Source organism: Pagrus major, chromosome 10 (assembly GCF_040436345.1).
Source record: "Pagrus major chromosome 10, Pma_NU_1.0".
Lineage (NCBI taxonomy): Eukaryota > Metazoa > Chordata > Actinopteri > Spariformes > Sparidae > Pagrus > Pagrus major.
Window position 1 is genome coordinate 20,895,873 of NC_133224.1, and position 16,658 is coordinate 20,912,530.

Here is a 16,658-nt window from a genome sequence, read left to right on the forward strand (position 1 = left end):
CACAGTTTGGTGGCAACACCTGTTTGAAATTTATAATGAGCAGCCAGAGGAGAGGACCCCACGAACACACAGTCACACACACACACACACACACACAAACACATGCGCACACACACACACACTCACACACAGACACACACACACACACAAAGTTGTCCGTGTCTTGGCTGTGACTCTGTGCTGAGTTGCAGGTCAGAGAAAGGCTAAGAATAAACTGGCCCTGCTGAGCCCCTTGCTCTCACAGACACACACACACAGACACACACACACTGCTCACTTTGCCTTTTACTTGTGCACATACCACGGCCTCTGATTAACAAAAAGAACAAGAAGGAGAGAGCGACTGAGAGAAGCCCAGGAGAGACTCTTAAGCTGCGTTGGCGAACAGGAGAGGGATAAATAAAAGAAGCATTCATTGGCTGAACAGAAAGAGAGAATTAATTCCTTCCTGCAGTATATAATGTGAGCCCAAACAGCGAATAAATATAGATTCGCTGTGCTGTATGGGAGTGTGTGATTTCCCACTGAGTGACACTGAATAAATTCCATCACACTGACGATAACACACTTGCATATTCACATCATTTTTTCTCTCCCCTTCTCCATCACTTCTGTCCCTAGTTCATTATTAAGTCATGAAACGAAGACGTCCTTCTTTATCTTTATCCTTCACTCTTAAACTCTCCCTCCAGTAGTGTAAGACTGCATACGAAAATATATCTTCTCTGTGGGAATGAATTTCCACTGCTATCCTTGGTTTTAGATTCACACTTCTTTGGTTGCTGCACTATTACTGTTAGATGGCATGGTGGCATCATGGTTGGCAAACAGCCTTAGATTGGAGGACCCAAGTGTCAAAAGTAATTTATTTCTTTTGCGTCCTACATTTCCCATAATTCAACAGGACAGCATCTGTCATTACATGCCTGGTAAATGCTCACATCTTTTTAACAACATGCCCGCAGTTAATGAAGCAGGCTGAAGTCTCTAAGCCCTACCGTGACGTCACTTCCTGGTTTTGCGGACACCAGCTTTGAAACCATGAGTTTGGCATTATTGCCGTCGCCATCTTGGTTTCTGGAGCCAGGAGTGACCATATTTGGACAGGAGGGTGGAGCTAAGGAAGATATTTCTTGGATCTAACTAAAACACCTGAGGTTATGCCTCAGTAGCATCTTGTCCATCACAAGGTATGCACGCTTTATCATCTGTTTGACTCTAAATGGGACCATCGTTTACAAAATAAACATCATGTTGTGTAGAAGAAGACCTGAAACGAGAGACTGAAACCATAAACTCATTAGTAAACTGTTTATTGAGGTAGTAAATCAAGTGAGAAGTAGGGTCATTTTCTTATAAGCTTACATACAATTGAACGTCTTTTTGAAACCATTTAAAAGAACTAGCTGAGATATCACTAATGACTTCATTGTGACATCTGGGGTTATGTCCTTTGACTCTAAAAAGCTCCTTCTGAACCACAGAACTAAGTAGTACACTTCATGACGAGTAAACTGACATTATGAATAAGTGTTTTTTGTGGAATGCCCCTTTAAGCACACATTTCAGCAAACATTCACCTCACTGAAGTGTAAATGAGCAAGACGACGAATTCATCAGCTCGTGAGCTCTCAGCTGAAACTTGACCTCTGACCTCTGATGAAGGGAAGCGAGAGAAAAGGGAATTTTTCTTTGTGCAATCAATGTGGTATCACATCACTTTCTTTAAATTAGAGCTCATGAAATTCTCCTTGACTTCCTCTTCCTCTCTTCTCCTCCCCTCGTCAGTTCGGCTCCGATGCCTTTTAGATTTTCCCAGAGAATTTTAAGCAGCACCTGGCTCACCCCTTCTTCACCCCACGTTCCTTTATCCATCCTCCTACTTTTAGTACTTCACTCTTTTCCCAAACCGTTGAGGAAGCTCATTCCAACCGACAGACTAAACGAGTAAAGTGACAGAATAATGTCGGGCTGCTTAAATGCAGGAAACAGACAAAAGGGGTAAACAAAACTATCACGCAGGTTGAAGGAAGACATAGTGTTGGATGGACAAAGGGAGGTGTGGGTGGTGAGTTATGTCTGGGTTGTGATCCAGCTAAATTGTCCTGGCAGTAAAGCCTTTTTTCTCTGAGTAAAGGCTGAGACAGAGATGGAGAAGATGAGGAGAGGGAATAAATAAGTGAGAGACAAGACACGGAGAGAGGGAAGAAAGAAAAGAAAGGAGAGGAGGTGAGATGAGATGAGGAGGATGAGGGTGTCAGGTAGAGGGAGATGGGAGCAAAAAGAGGATGCAAAAGTCTGACAGTGTAAATAAGTAGAGGTGAAAGGCAGAAGGGAGGAAGATGCAAATGAAGAAGAGCCGAGGGTGCGGAGGAGCGAGTGAAAAGGAAGGGAGGCGAGACATGAGATGACAGGGAGGTGAGGGTAGAGGAGAAGCTGAACAAGGGAGGGAACAAGCGAGGAGGAGAGAAATCATGCTGCGTGGAGGAAAATCTAAAAATATGCCAGACAGACAGACAGACAAAAAGAAAGAAAGAAAGAAAGAAAGAAAGAAAGAAAGAAAGAAAGAAAGAAAGAAAGAAAGAAAGAAAGAAAGAAATATAATGAGGCAAAGACGTACTCTGCAAAGGTTTACATTAGCGTAGAGGAAGGAATTTGTTGACAAGGGGCTCGGAGGCGCAATAATGAAAAGAGGCAAGAATAAACAAAGAGGGGGTAAGACGAGGAAAAGACATGAAATCTAAAAACAAAAAAAAGGAGAGAGGGAATGATGTTATGAGAGGGCACATCCTGTTTGTTTTTCTTTTTATTCTAGTATATCCATCCTCTCTCAGAGGTTTTTCTAATGCATTCTTCAAATAAAACAATCGCTACTAGTTTGTTATATCTCAGTAGCCCACTACCTCGCTAACTAAAGTTACATTGTAATTGCTGATTTGTGCATGAAAGACCCACATTTCGACATATTTAATTTTCATTGTTGCATCCCCCCCTTTGATCGAATATGATTTGCAAAATGTAACTGAAGAGAGAGGTGAAGTTGCTTCACTTGGTACCGCTCCTCTAATCAGTGATGACAGGTTGCTAATGTTAGCCTCTAGCAATGCTAATGAAGCGGTGTTCTTTTTATTTGGATTGGAAATTCAAATTGGAAATGTCCGGCTGCGTCCGTTTACATAAACGCTGTCGACAGCAACTGATGACATACGATGGTCTGGAAGGGTTGTCCCATTTCATAGGGGGAACTGGGGAGCACTCGAAAACAAGGGGTAGGGGAAAAAATTGGAAATGGGATTGAACCTCAGGTCTATTCAGACTTCCATTTCACATAAACACACACATGCAAACACACTCTAGTACCCACTCGATCACTAACCTTGGTAGTGACACTGGTTGTTATCACCTGGCAGGTCTGGCACACACACAAACACCTTAGTACACCTATATTTGTGAGGACCCTCACTGGCATCATGCATCTCCTGGCCCTGAAGCCTTGGTAACAGTTACAGTACATGCCTAACCTCAACCCTTAATGAAGTCTTCACCTTCAAACGAGGAAAATGACCTTACTCTCAAAGTCTCAAACTAAAACTGGATTCAAGTACAAGAGCACACACCCACACAGGTAGACACACACTCCATCTTCTCACTCTCTCTCCGAGGGCAAGCCACAGATGAACAGCTTTTGAATTGCCTTGCCAACATTCGGCTCCCCGAGGCAGGCGCGCACACACACACACTCACACAGAGACATAAATACGTTGACTACTCCCAAGCCATCACCCTAAAGCACTAATCATTGTTCAAGCTTTACCCTAACAGTGAGCTATTTCTGACCCTGTCAATCAAACGGCACCTTGCAGAAGTGGAAATGTCCTCGCTATTCATGAATGTTCTCACTTTTAAACCGGTCCTCATACAGACACAAGAACAGGACTACACACTCTCGCTCTCTCACACACAAAGAGGCCTTGCTTTATAGGCCCCAGGAGGCGCTGAGGAAACTGCATTCCCAACCGCTTTATGTATTGGTCAATTTAACACCGCTAACATCAGCATATTAAAAATGCATGTCCCAAGGACGCGAGAGCAATTTTGCAAGTGTGTGTGTGTGTGTGTGTGTGTGCGCACACGTGTGTGCAAGCATTTTTAATGCCGAGTAGCCTACCTTGAAGAGTGACATTATTACACTGTTATCGGCCTTAATGGTGCTATTTATACTGTGAATGCATGTTTAAACACTCAATTAAACTAAACAGCAATTTCTGAATGAGAGTCAGTCACACAGAAAGGAAACAGAGACGGAGGAATGTGTCATTCCACAAAGACGTCGTTTTAGTAAATGAAAGGAATTAACTGTGGTTAATTGAGATATGGGCCATTGGTCAACTCTACCTGTTACTCATTAGGACTTCAGCATCTGTATATTCTCAAATCTGTGAGTGAAACACGCAGTAAAATGGCCAAAACAACAATCACTGACAACACGTCTGTACTTACATTGTCTCGTCATTCTGAAACTCCAGCTTGCCGGAGGCCAATTCGTAGTCCTCTCCTCCTTTAGCGGTGCCATCCACGGTCCGGTAGGGGACGGCTACAAGGCCTCGGGCACCCGAAGTCCTGAGCACTTTTACCTCCATCACGCCCACGCTCTCACTCACCCTCTGACTGGCAGCCTCAAAGGTAAAGATACCTGAGAGAGGAAGAAAGAGAAGGAAGAAAGAAAGAAATTTCAGCACTTCACAGGGGAGAAACACTAGAAGGACGAGTAAGATGAGGTTGATAATCACCTCCGCTTTCACTCACTAGCTTGCTCTCCAAGGTGTACCGTATATATAGAGACAGGGATAATAGATTACCACCCACTCTCTCAAGATAAAAGGTAATACGAATTGGGTGAACACCCACTCTCAATTCTTCCTCCTTCACTTTAAGTCTCTTTGGACGTTACTGAAAAAGTTGAACATGAAGGAGACTGGAACCTTCTTCTGAAAACTTTTAGTGGATATCCTGGAACTAAGTAGCAAAGCCTTGACTCTGCTGAACACATACTGAAATTATTTGAAGAAAGAAGTATTTATTTACTACTTATATCAGCTACATCACATCGTAAAAATACTCTTAGAAGAAAAATTCCTTCTTTCTTTTGACTTAAAGCAACAACAAGGAACTCATTTCTTGTTGATTCTGGCGGCCCCTGTGGACAAAAACTGTCTGAGCATCACCACGTCATAAAGATGTTTATCTGGCTGGTGCATGCATTCGTTTTGGAAGAGAATGAAAGACAGACACAACATACGATGATGGGGGAAACAAAGTAAACTTTGTAAACTACACAGTGCCCCTTTAATAATAACAAAGACATAGCTATTTATATTTACATATTTGCTTATGTAGGTCATATCAGGCATCAGTATTAAATTGTAACTGTTTCATAACTAGTTAAAAACTCCTTGGAGTCTGTTCAAGTACAACTGTAGCGTTAGCAACAAAAAACATTTACAGGATCAATAGTGAAAGTACTTTTTATAAGACAACAGAGTCGCCCCTGTCATGTAATGCTGACGTATCATATACTGTATTATCACATTATTAGACAGACTGTTCCTGTGATATTATTCAGGGGTTGGTTTTACCGGCGTGATCGTCATCGTAGATGGTCACCGTGGCCGTGTGGTTGTCACCCAGCACTGCTTTGGGGGTGACACTGGCATCCAGTGGGGCGGTGCCAATCTCAGGATAACCAACCACGCGAGGGTTACTGAGGTGGACGTAGAAATACTCGTCCTCCTCGAAGATGTCGTCGTCAATCACTCCGACTGTGATCTCTGGTAAAAAGAATCGTCATTTCAGGATTGCACAGATGAGGTCATGGGACCAATAACTTCAATAACAAACCGTGAAATCACTTTTTTGTTGAAGCCAGTAGAAAAATTTGCCTGTGCGTGACTTTGGCTCCTCGATCCTCAGTCTCAATGACATGTTTTCTTGTAAACAGATTGTGCTGCGAATGTTATTTTTTACCTTTGAGGGTCTCTCCTGGCTTGAACAGCAGGGTTCCCTCGGCAAACTCGTAATCTGAACCTGCGTTCGCCGTGCCGTCCTCAGTGCGATAATCCACCTGGGGGCAGATGGGAGTACAGAGAGATGGAAAGCGGGGTGAGGCGAGGGGGGGGGAGAGCGAGCGAAAAAGAGCCGTCAAAGATGAAACAGAAGTGAACAGATATGAAAAGGGCAGATAAACACAAAGGAAGAGGGGGAACAGAGTACAGAGAAGGAGAGCGAGATAGAGAGGAGGGCGGCAAAGAGAAGCGAGATGCATTTGGGGAGATGTGAACAGAGGGCGAGAGAAAACAAGAAAAACAGCTTCATTAAACCGAGCCCTCTGGTCAGATACAGTCTGATAATAAAGACTTTGAAGATACTACAACAAAACTTTCCCTGTATCCTCTCCTCTCTCTGTCCTCTCTCCCTCTGCCCAGTTTATTAACTCTCGCCGTCCCATAGAGAGGCTTATAATCAGAAGACAGGAATCAGACCGTGTCACCTGTTATGTGAAAACGGGGAAAACAACAGATTGCTTCGAAATAATCTGTTTGTAGGCAAAGCTGACTCAGTGTGGCTATTATAGTCGCTCTCTTGGCTCTGGTCTAGTTTTAGCTCTTGATGAAATTTGGTTTTGTAAGGGACGCAGCTTTGACCTTATTTTTGAACTCAGTCATTACATTACACGACCTTATAATGCTGGGACTACTGTACACCAAAGCCTAATAATATCTGAGATGCTTCATACATGAGGAAGTTTTAGACCTAAAAACTGATGAGTTAATGTTAATAATCTTTTATTTACCGTTTGGATGATATAGCAGGAATTTAGCAAATTTAAAGCTGCAGTATTTTTATTTTATAAATGTTATCTATTTTTAATGCCGCAAATGACTGTGAATGTGAAAGTTGTCACTCACACTGATTAGCCTACAACAAAGTAAATTATCATGCAACTCTGCTGTTCACTTCAACTCTACAGAATATTTCGTCGTCATTTTTCGCTTTTAGCTAGAGGTTCTGGTTATTCTGGCATGAAACTCTACCACACAGCTCAACAAAATAAAAACCCCTAAAAACCCACCTGCTCAGCACAAGATAGCAGGCAAATTATCAACCAGCTGGTAATAAAAATAACGGAGCACTTAGCGGCTAATTAGACAAATGCAAGTATAAGGAATTGATGGAGACCAAAATGGAGCTAAAAGGAGACAAGAACTTGACTTACACTCATCAGTTGGGTGGAAAGCTAATGCTAAGCAAGTGTTTGCTGCCAAGTTAGCTACATTAGCTTGAGAGGTAATAATAGTAATAGTAATAATAAAGTCTTTACCGCTTGTTTTTGCTGCTCTCAGGTGGCAAAACTATCACTTAATGCAGGTTTAACTTCGTAGTTTGGCTAGCCACTCCATGGACATATGCTAACATTTAAAGTCAAAACTCTATAAAAGGACGAAGTGATGTCTTTGAACTCCTTTCGTGAATCAAGACAGGCAGCTGTTTTCATCACAAAAACTCTAAATACAACCACCTGCTCAGCATTAAATGGCGGACAGACAAGTTAGCGACTAGCTGGTGAACACACTGTAGTGGAGCATTTAGCAGCTAGTGAGACCAAAACAGAGCTAAAAGGAGACAAAAATATTGGACTTGCAATCGGGTGGATACAAATACCACTTCAAATGAAAGCTAATTTTGAGCAAGTGTTTGCTAGCAAGTTAGCTATATTAGCCTAAAAGGTGATAATGTCAGTGTCTTTCCTGCTTGTTCCTGCTACTCTTAAGTGGCAACACTATCAGTTAAAGGAGGATTGGGTATGTAGTTTAGCCATTCCATGAATATAGGCTGTATAAAAATTGTAATAGAGTCAAAATGTTTGTGCTAAAATTGCAAAACCCTTTAAAATGATAAAGTACTGCTCTTGTATAATAAAAAAGATTGAAGCCTGGGATTGTGAATAGATTCTTGAAACTTTGGACCATGTCTCTGTTAAGTGAAAATAATAATGTGTTCGTCTCTAGAGTGCCGGCATGCCTGAAGAGCCTGTGTGTGGGCTAAGTAGGCCACTTCACTTTAAAAAATCAGCCTTCAGTAGACGGCAGACTGAGGCCTCGCCATCAGCATCCCTCTACAGCACTGATGTTGCAGCCTAGATTCATTTGTATACAGGGAGAATAGAGGAGACACAGTCTTGCAAAGCCCCGGCGAGCAGATCAGATATCACTCCACTGACACAGACTCTCTGCGGGAGACTCGAAAGAAAATCTCTTATTCAGACTATAAGGCCAGCGTTAAGCCCCAGATCAATGAGCCTTTGCAAAAGGATATGTGTTTTCTTGGAGTTACAACCTGAGCTGAAAGCTAAAATGTGGTTTGTATTGTGTCTCCCTCTTCTGCATGTACACTCCTCTTTCAACCACATCTATCAGTTTAGCTAGAACAAGGATGCTCAAAGTTTCTGGAGGGAGAACATGTTATGGGTAAGATCAGACCAAGACTAGGAGAAGCTGCCAAAGATGTGAGTGAAATCAGTTCAGAGCTGCTCTCTCTGGTCTCTGCTTTCTGTCTGAGTGTCTTCTGGCATGCACTGTTCCTCACACACACCTTGACAGTGACTCCAGAGTCTCCTCCGTGTCTGGCCACGGTCAGTTTCAAGGAGCCACAGTTTTCAAAGCACTGGTACAAAGGGGGCTCAAACTCCATCCTGATGGTGTGAGGGTCGTCCTCCTGGGCCTGCGTCTCGTGGCTGCTCACCACCTGCAAAAAAAATCAAGACGGGAAGACAGTAGAGATGTCAGGACAGAGTCGGGTGTGTTTTGTGGCTGAGAATAACAGGTCCGGTGTGTGGTCTCACCTTGCGAGCCTGGTCGGCAGCGTGCTTCTTGAGGATGTTGCCGGCTCCGATCATCATCCTGGTCGCCTGGATTCGGTAGAAAGCTCTGCTCTTCTGCTGCTGCATCAGGACCTGATCAACAAAGCCAAACAATTAACAAGCTGATCTGTTGTTTTCAAGGGGCACTATTTATTTTAATGTTTACAATATTAATGAGGTAATAATACAAACTGAATAATATTTATTTTTCCATAAGTGAATAAACAAGCTGTTCTCAGAGGGAAATAAGGTCCCCAGAACACTGTTTGAAGCTAGAAAGGTGGCAGGGTCCGCCACATATAAACAAAGTAAAACAGTATGAAACTGTGTTGTCTTTTAAGGTCAATGAAGATCTTTCTCAAAACAGTGCACCTTTAATTGTTTCTGCAGGTTCGTCTTTCCTTTTAAAAACACTTTCACTCCAAAGCTGCAGTTTAAAGGTGAAGCAGTGAATCTCTCTTGGGAAATTCTTCCTCCACAGGGAGGTTTACTTGGATCGTACACAGATGAGGGATGTATTCTTCTCTAAGCTTCACTCATACTTTAAAAGACTGTATGTCCTTTATTACAGAGATATTACCTGTACAGACAGCACAGAAAGTACAGAATCACACTAAGAAGGAATGATTTGACATTAAGCATTAACTTCAGCACTTTGCTCCAAACTTTAGATCTAATGAGCCGTATCAATCTGTAAGTAATGATTTCAATAGCAATTTAATATCCTAATGATCCAACAAATAGAAAATTAACAAATTGGCCACTGTAGTTGGTACGATTAGATTAAATGTGGCTATTTATTTAAATTTAAGTGAAGTGCGTCAGCAATTTCACTCCAGAATCCTCATAAAATCTGCATCTCTTTGTCGGGAATGAATCCGTAATTGTTAATTTAGTTAAAAACTTGAACTGTTTTTGCTGAGCAAGTTGTCCTGAGTCCAAAGAGACCACAGAGGCCTGCTATTCCTTTTTTTATATAATGATTCATGACCACGAGAACCTTGATTTATCCGGTGGAGTTAATTCTCCAGGGCAGCTGTCATTCTTGTATGGAGCACGAGGCTCGGAGAGAAGCTGCAGGGGGAGGAAGGACTGAATGCAAACAAACAGGGCACCTTGGGGTGCCTGCCAAACTCCTTCCTTCTCTCCCAAAAAAAAAAAAACAAAGACCAAGAAAGGACTTGGAGAGGAGGCAAGGAAATGAAGAGGGGAAAGCAGGAAAGGGGAGAGCAGCAGAGACTTGGACAGTGTCTATAGCTGAGAATGAAAGGATGAAATGTGTGCAACGGAACAAAACAGAAGAATCCTTAAAGCGCCAGGTCGATGAGAGTATTCATAAAGTTAAAAAAAATGGTTTTAAATTTTAAGCAAGAGTGAGCAAATCTGTGTGTGCAGCGGCGGACTCAGGATGTTTGAGGGGCAGGGGCAAAAAAAAAAAAGGGCACCAGCTGTATGCAGTGGGGACACAATAGAGGGCGCTCTATCACACTGCCCCGTCCCAAGTCCACCAGTGTGTGTTTGTGTGCGTATGACAGCCATCTAGAAGCAGATCCTGTTTGTCTAACAAGGGATGAGACCAGATTAATCAACAAGTCGATTAATCTGTGACACAATGAAAATCAAAACTTAACTAAGCTAACGCCAAATTTAACAAAAAAGTTAAATTTAGAGCAAAACACGTAGTTTTCATCGACCTATAAATACCAGTTTACAAACCGTAAATCTAAAATTCCCAAAAAATCTTAACCCAAGGTCTCAACCCAACCCACATCTCACTGTCGTCCAACTCGATGTGTGAGGTTTGGCTGAAAGCTCAGAAGAAAAGGTAACAAGCAGACCTTGAGTTACACATTTTTTGTAAAACCATGGCTTCCAGCGCCAGGACTAAACTTTTCAAGCTCACATCTAAAGTTCATCTGACTTACCGGGAATATTATCACCTGGATGCCAGACGGCTCGCGTGTTACGCTGCTGTCAATCAAGCAAACCGGCACCTTCTTCTTCGCAGACTAGTGATTTTATCAGCATATAACATTACTGTACATGGGGAGTGTCCTGAAAAACTCTATTTTGCTCTGTATATCTGTTAATATGTGTGAGAGAGACTAAAAAGAGAGTGTATAGCTATCTGACACTTGGCCAACACTTTAATTAACTTCCTTCTTTGAGAAATTTAGATGAGATGATTTAAGAGGTTAATTTAAAGCAAATTTACTAAGGAAGTAATGTGATGAATATTAATACAAATGCAGATACATTTTTCTGAAACAGCTCAGAAGTTGCTCGGGAACATTTTGAAATGTTCTCCATGTGCTGTCCTGCAGCGGGTCCAATCTACTGAAACACCTTGTTCACGACTGAATGTGCCACAGCGTCATCTCCAACACAGTGTCACTCTCAGAGGAGTCGCATATGAAATGTGATGGATGGTGTTAGATTATATGTGGTGTAACAAAACTTCAGGAAAAAAACATGGAGTGGAGACAGAGCAAACAAGAACAACAAGAAATGAACAGGAGAAGCTGTTTCATTCATGCTTCATCCAGGCCTCATAATTAAAAGCTAATTCAAGCTAAAGTACATGTATGTCTTGTTGGAGCAGCTTGACATTTTTGGAATAACCCCAGATTTTTTACTTATTTGTAGAAGAAAGATTGAGACAACTTAAATGTCTGTGCATTAAGTGTAAAGCTAAAGCCAGGAGGCGATTAGCTTAACCTAGCATAAAGACTGGAAGCTAGGCGAAACAGCTAGGTAGGCTCTCACCAAAGTTCAAAAATATGTCAACAAGCACTTCTGACGCTCATTTGTAGCCTATAACCCATACACAACACAAACACAAACATTTTGTGTCTTTAACAGGGAGTAACATGCTGCAAGATAAGCTATTTTTTGGCGACTAGCAGTAAACAGCAACTCCTGCTTTTGGACGCTGTTTTGCTAAACATTTTCTCTAAGAACCATAATGTTTCTGTTTGTGTACAGACATGTTTACTGGTCAGCTTTGAAGCGATCTAGGCTAGCTGTTTCCCCCTGCTTTCAGTCTTTAAGCTAAGCTAAGCTAATCACCTCCCAGTTCTAGCTCCATACTTAGCTAACGCGCAGACATAAGGGTGGTTTTGATATTCACGACTGACTCCTGACAACTATTCCTTCGAAAGTATATACCTAACATAATAAACTATATATAACATGCATATAATGTGTGTGTATATGTACATATTAGCACACTGCTAACCTGATAATTAGCCATCTCAATCAGCTGCTCCATGTCTTTATCCGGGTGCCTCTGCTTCAGGTCCTTCAGCGTCCTTGCCATGTCCCTTCTGGCCTCGTCTTCCTCGTCCTTCACTCCTCCCTCCTCCATCATCCCTCCGTCGATCCCACTGTGACAGTTCAATGCCATCTGTCCGTCCAGCTCCAGCATGTCCATCTTGGTGAACCCCCCCGGACCCAGCGCCCCTCCACCTCCATCCATACCTCCTAACCCTCCGTCCGCCCCTCCCTCGGTCTCAATGATGATGCCGCGGTGCTTGTCGGCACGGTAGCGCTTGCGGACGTACTTGTAGAAGAGGAGGCGACGGTCGGCCACCCAGGCCTGGACGACGCAGAGGGGGAAGAAGAGGAAGGTCAACACTGCCTCCCATACCTACAGGAGAGAGAAGATGGGTTAACACCTTCCTTTTTTTCTTCCTTCCTTTGATTCTACTTCCCAGCTAACATTTCTGTCGGCCCTCACCTCCACCTCTCCAGGGGAGAACACACTCAGAATCAGGTAAAGCCAGATGTAGGCGAAGATGCTCCAGGCCGCCGTGACAAAAAACACCCGAAGGTGTTTGATTTTCCGCGTCTCACCGTCAGGAACCACGTACACACACAGGGCGATGATGACGAACATGTTGAAGGCAGCGCTGCCCACGATGGTGCTGGGACCCAGAGAGCCGGCCTCGAAACCGTGACCACACACCTATAGGTGGGGTGAAAATCAGATTACCGTGTTCCCATTACACTCTGTATCAGTTAATCTAATGTGTAACCACCCAGCTCGTATTGTACTCACCTCAATAACAGACAGCAGTATCTCGGGGGCACTAGAACCCAAGGCCATTAAAGTGAGATTGGACACAGTCTCATTCCAGATCCTGACCGTGGCTGTGGTGGTCTCACCGTTTGGCCGCTTTATAGTTATTTCTTTCTCTTGGGAGGTTATGACCTAGAGAGGAGAGGAGAGGAGAGGAGAGGAGGTACCAGAAGGAAACATAAAAGTGAACAGGAAAGGAAAGGAAAGGAAAGTGATAATTAAAAGCAAGGAAAGCGAAACACACAACAGGAAACAAGACACCAAAATACTGATGTAACATCTTGAGGAGAAACTCATAATGGAGCCTTGCCTACCTCTATAGAAGACATGAACCGGTCTGCGATGATGCTCATGCCTAGGAACATATAGATGAGTGCCACGAAGTAAACAATGGCCCGTGCCACTTTGTCCCCTACAGAAGGGTTCTGCGGGTTCCACACCGGCAGTACCACTCCTGAAACGAGAGGGAAGAGAAGAATATATAAAGATAATTAAACAGAGATCACAAGAAATATTTGGTTGCAATAATTTAGTGTAACAACCTCGCTAATCTCTCTCTCTCTAATCTTCAAGCTCAGTCTCAAAGCTCAGTGGCAGCACAACCTGATTAAGCATTATAATAGGTGGGAGATTTTCCACATCCCATTTGTCCTACTCAAACTTATTGAAATGGATCAATGCGCCCCAGTTTCTGGGCAGTAAATTGCCACAATGAGCTGATAACTCACCAGTGGGACGCTTTTGCCACGGGTGGGGGGGAATTAAACACTGCAGCCTTCGTACGGTGTGGGGCCTCCTGATGTGGGTTTGTTATGAAATATTCTGCTGACGGTGTTCACTGTTCAGCTTTAAGTAGTGCATTAGCAACTAGAAACTGGAAAAATAAATCTCTGTGCTGTTATTTGCAGAGACTCTGGACGGGTCGCGCAGAATGAGCTGCCAAAATATACTGCAATGACTGCTGGGAGGTCGAAAGTATGGAGACTAATTATAAAACTGGTACCACATGGGAAATATACATAAAACCATGGAGTTGAGGAGAAGTCTAAAGTTTGTGTTGATACAATATGAAAACCAAAAAAAAGATATTTTAAGACTATTATAATTAGTCATAATAGGAATACAGTATTATAGAGCTTCAGCTGAGCCCCACCTGCATTAAGCTAACCCCAAATGTCTGAATATAAAGTTAGTATAGCTGATTTTTCATACTTTCATTCATCCTGGAGGTATAGTGCACCCAAGAAAATGGAAACTAGATTAATACATCTGCAGGATACCAAACGACATAATATTCAATCATGAATTTCATGCTTAATTAATAAAAAGGGGAAACTGAATGTCTTGAGTGAGCCACTTCAGAAATAAAATGCCGCAGAAGAGATGATTTGAAAGTGGAGGAAAGACGATATTGGACGTAATGTTTTCCCTTTAAATGAGGCGATACGTTGTGTTTTTGTCTGAAATCTGCTGATCAGAAACAGCACTCTGCTCAGCTGAGCTTACCTGGCTGGTACGTGAATAATCAGACTAGAAGCTTAACTCTTTTCCCTGACTGACCCTTTCAACAAGCTGTACTTGCTGTAAGGGTAGGTACAGACGTCTAATCGTGTTAATCCCTCTCTATGTGCATTAAACTGCAGTCTCCTCACAGATTACCTCACATATATTATATGGCTTTCTTATTCACCATTGTGCATTACTGTGTGCACGTCGCCTCAGTCATTTCTTAGTTTTTTATTTACAAAACCATTCTTGGCAAAAAAAAAAACGTATTTACTTATCTTCTCTTTCAAACTGGAAATATGGAGATCAGAATCTTTGTTCTAGACATTTTTCAATTTGTTGTCCCTAAAGTCTGAACTGAACTGGAAAAGAAAGATTCGAGATGTTCTGCACCTACTGCAGGGAAACAATCTACAGACTGATCTTAACTTAACATTGTCTACCTCACCGATTTTAAGGCCACTGTGAAATCCATTCAGTTCAGGTTGTCAATGTGCACATGTTTTAATTGATCATCTACTGTGTAACTGTGTTGCTGCCATTAAAGTGTCCCTTGATATCAAAGCGACAGGTCGGTTAAATGAAAGCTAAGTAAGCAAGTCACAAAGTAAGTAAGTAAGTAAGTAAGTGAGTGAGTGAGTCACAAAGAAAGTGAGTCAAAAGGTAACTTAGCAAGTAAATAAGTCAGTGAGTAAGTAAGTAAGTAGAAAGTCAGTCAGTAAGTGAGAAAGTCCATAAGTACGTGAGTTAGTAAGGAAGTCGATCAGTAAGAAAGTCGATAAGTAAGTTATTAAGTAAGTGTGTAAGTAAATGGGTAAATACGTGAGTAAGTCAGTAACTAAGTATGTGAGTAAGTGAGTAGGTAAGTTAGTAACTAAATGAGTAAGTGACTCACAATATAAGTAGGTAAGTAAGTGAGTAAATAAGTCAGTAAGTCAGTAACTAAGTAGATATGTGAGTAAATGAGTAAGTAAGTAGGTAAGTAAGTCACTAAGTGAGTAAGTAAGTGAGTCAGTAAGTAAGAAAGTCGGTAAGTAAGTTATTAAGTAAGTGTGTAAGTAAATGGGTAAATACGTGAGTAAGTCAGCAACTAAGTGAGTAAATAAGTCAGTAAGTCGGTAACTAAGTAAGTACGTGAGTAAATGAGTAAGTAAGTAGGTAAGTAAGTCACTAAGTGAGTAAGTAAGTGAGTCAGTAGTAAGTAAGTAAGAAGGACCCACCTTCTTGACAGGGGTCTCCACTCGCTGAGCAGTTTTTCTTAGATGAACCTGCATCGACCGATCCCGGACATGACAGGAGGAGAAAGCAGGAGAGGAGGAAGAAGAGGAGAGACGAGGAGAGGCGGGAGCAGTGGAGGGAGGTGAGGGAGGATGGAGGCACAGACATGGCTGCTGGAGCCATTTCTTCTAATGCTGAGGGGACTTCACTGGACTCTACTGAGGTCTACTGGGTCGGCGCAGCGTCGAATGACGTCCAAATCCTGAAAGAGGGCAGACAGAAGAAGACAGGAGAGTCATTACTCAACCTTTAAATCACACCACTTAGTGAACTCTTTCTGTTTCTGTCAGACAAAACCCTTTTTTTCTGTAAGTGAGAGACACTATTCTTCATTTTTAGGAGAACTCAATAGAAGGTGGTTGCAAAGTGCATTAAAGTCGATTAAAAAGAGATCAAATGAAATAAAAAGCAATAAAAGCAGTAATGGAAGGTCATTACATTAAAGGGAGTCTGGAAAAAGGAAAGAAAATACTCCAAATAATGTTACACTTGTAGGCAGTATCTGTAATAAAGTTACAATAATAAAGTCCAAAGTGAGCTCCCCAGGAGCCCAGATGAAAAAAATCAATCACTTCTTGTTTTTAATCTGGACCGGTCAATAGAAACATCTTTTTCAGCCGGACCACAGAGCACACACTAGACCCACATCACTCTTATTTCCAATGCAGACTTCAGAACTTCAGGTATATTTTTCATCTATACGTGTGATGCAATAGAAACCTTCCAGAGCACCACAGGTTATGAACTGGCTCATATTTTTCAAGCTCACCAAACCAATATAAAAATGAGACTGAGCCTAATGTATCGAGCTGTCATCACACATGAACTGTCTCGAGAATCAGGTCCAGACATTGTCCGGAGTTGCCCTTCCAATAT

The 16,658-nt window shown here is 42.3% G+C and overlaps 1 protein-coding gene across 1 annotated transcript in view; it reads right to left on the reverse strand.

Annotated features, from left to right (window-relative positions):
• The window catches only part of LOC141003596 (sodium/calcium exchanger 1-like), a 49,214-nt gene extending 33,448 nt beyond the window's left edge, over positions 1 to 15,766 (reverse strand). The window contains exons 1-10 of the mRNA XM_073474976.1: positions 15,725 to 15,766; positions 13,313 to 13,452; positions 12,978 to 13,130; positions 12,657 to 12,884; positions 12,156 to 12,566; positions 8,900 to 9,010; positions 8,650 to 8,802; positions 6,025 to 6,121; positions 5,637 to 5,828; positions 4,501 to 4,693 (exon numbers count right to left, since the gene is read on the reverse strand). Of these exons, the coding sequence (XP_073331077.1) occupies positions 4,501 to 4,693; positions 5,637 to 5,828; positions 6,025 to 6,121; positions 8,650 to 8,802; positions 8,900 to 9,010; positions 12,156 to 12,566; positions 12,657 to 12,884; positions 12,978 to 13,130; positions 13,313 to 13,363 (1,589 nt within the window). The 5' untranslated portion in view covers positions 13,364 to 13,452; positions 15,725 to 15,766. The remainder of the gene's footprint in view (positions 1 to 4,500; positions 4,694 to 5,636; positions 5,829 to 6,024; positions 6,122 to 8,649; positions 8,803 to 8,899; positions 9,011 to 12,155; positions 12,567 to 12,656; positions 12,885 to 12,977; positions 13,131 to 13,312; positions 13,453 to 15,724) is intronic.
• Positions 15,767 to 16,658: the final 892 nt, after the last annotated feature.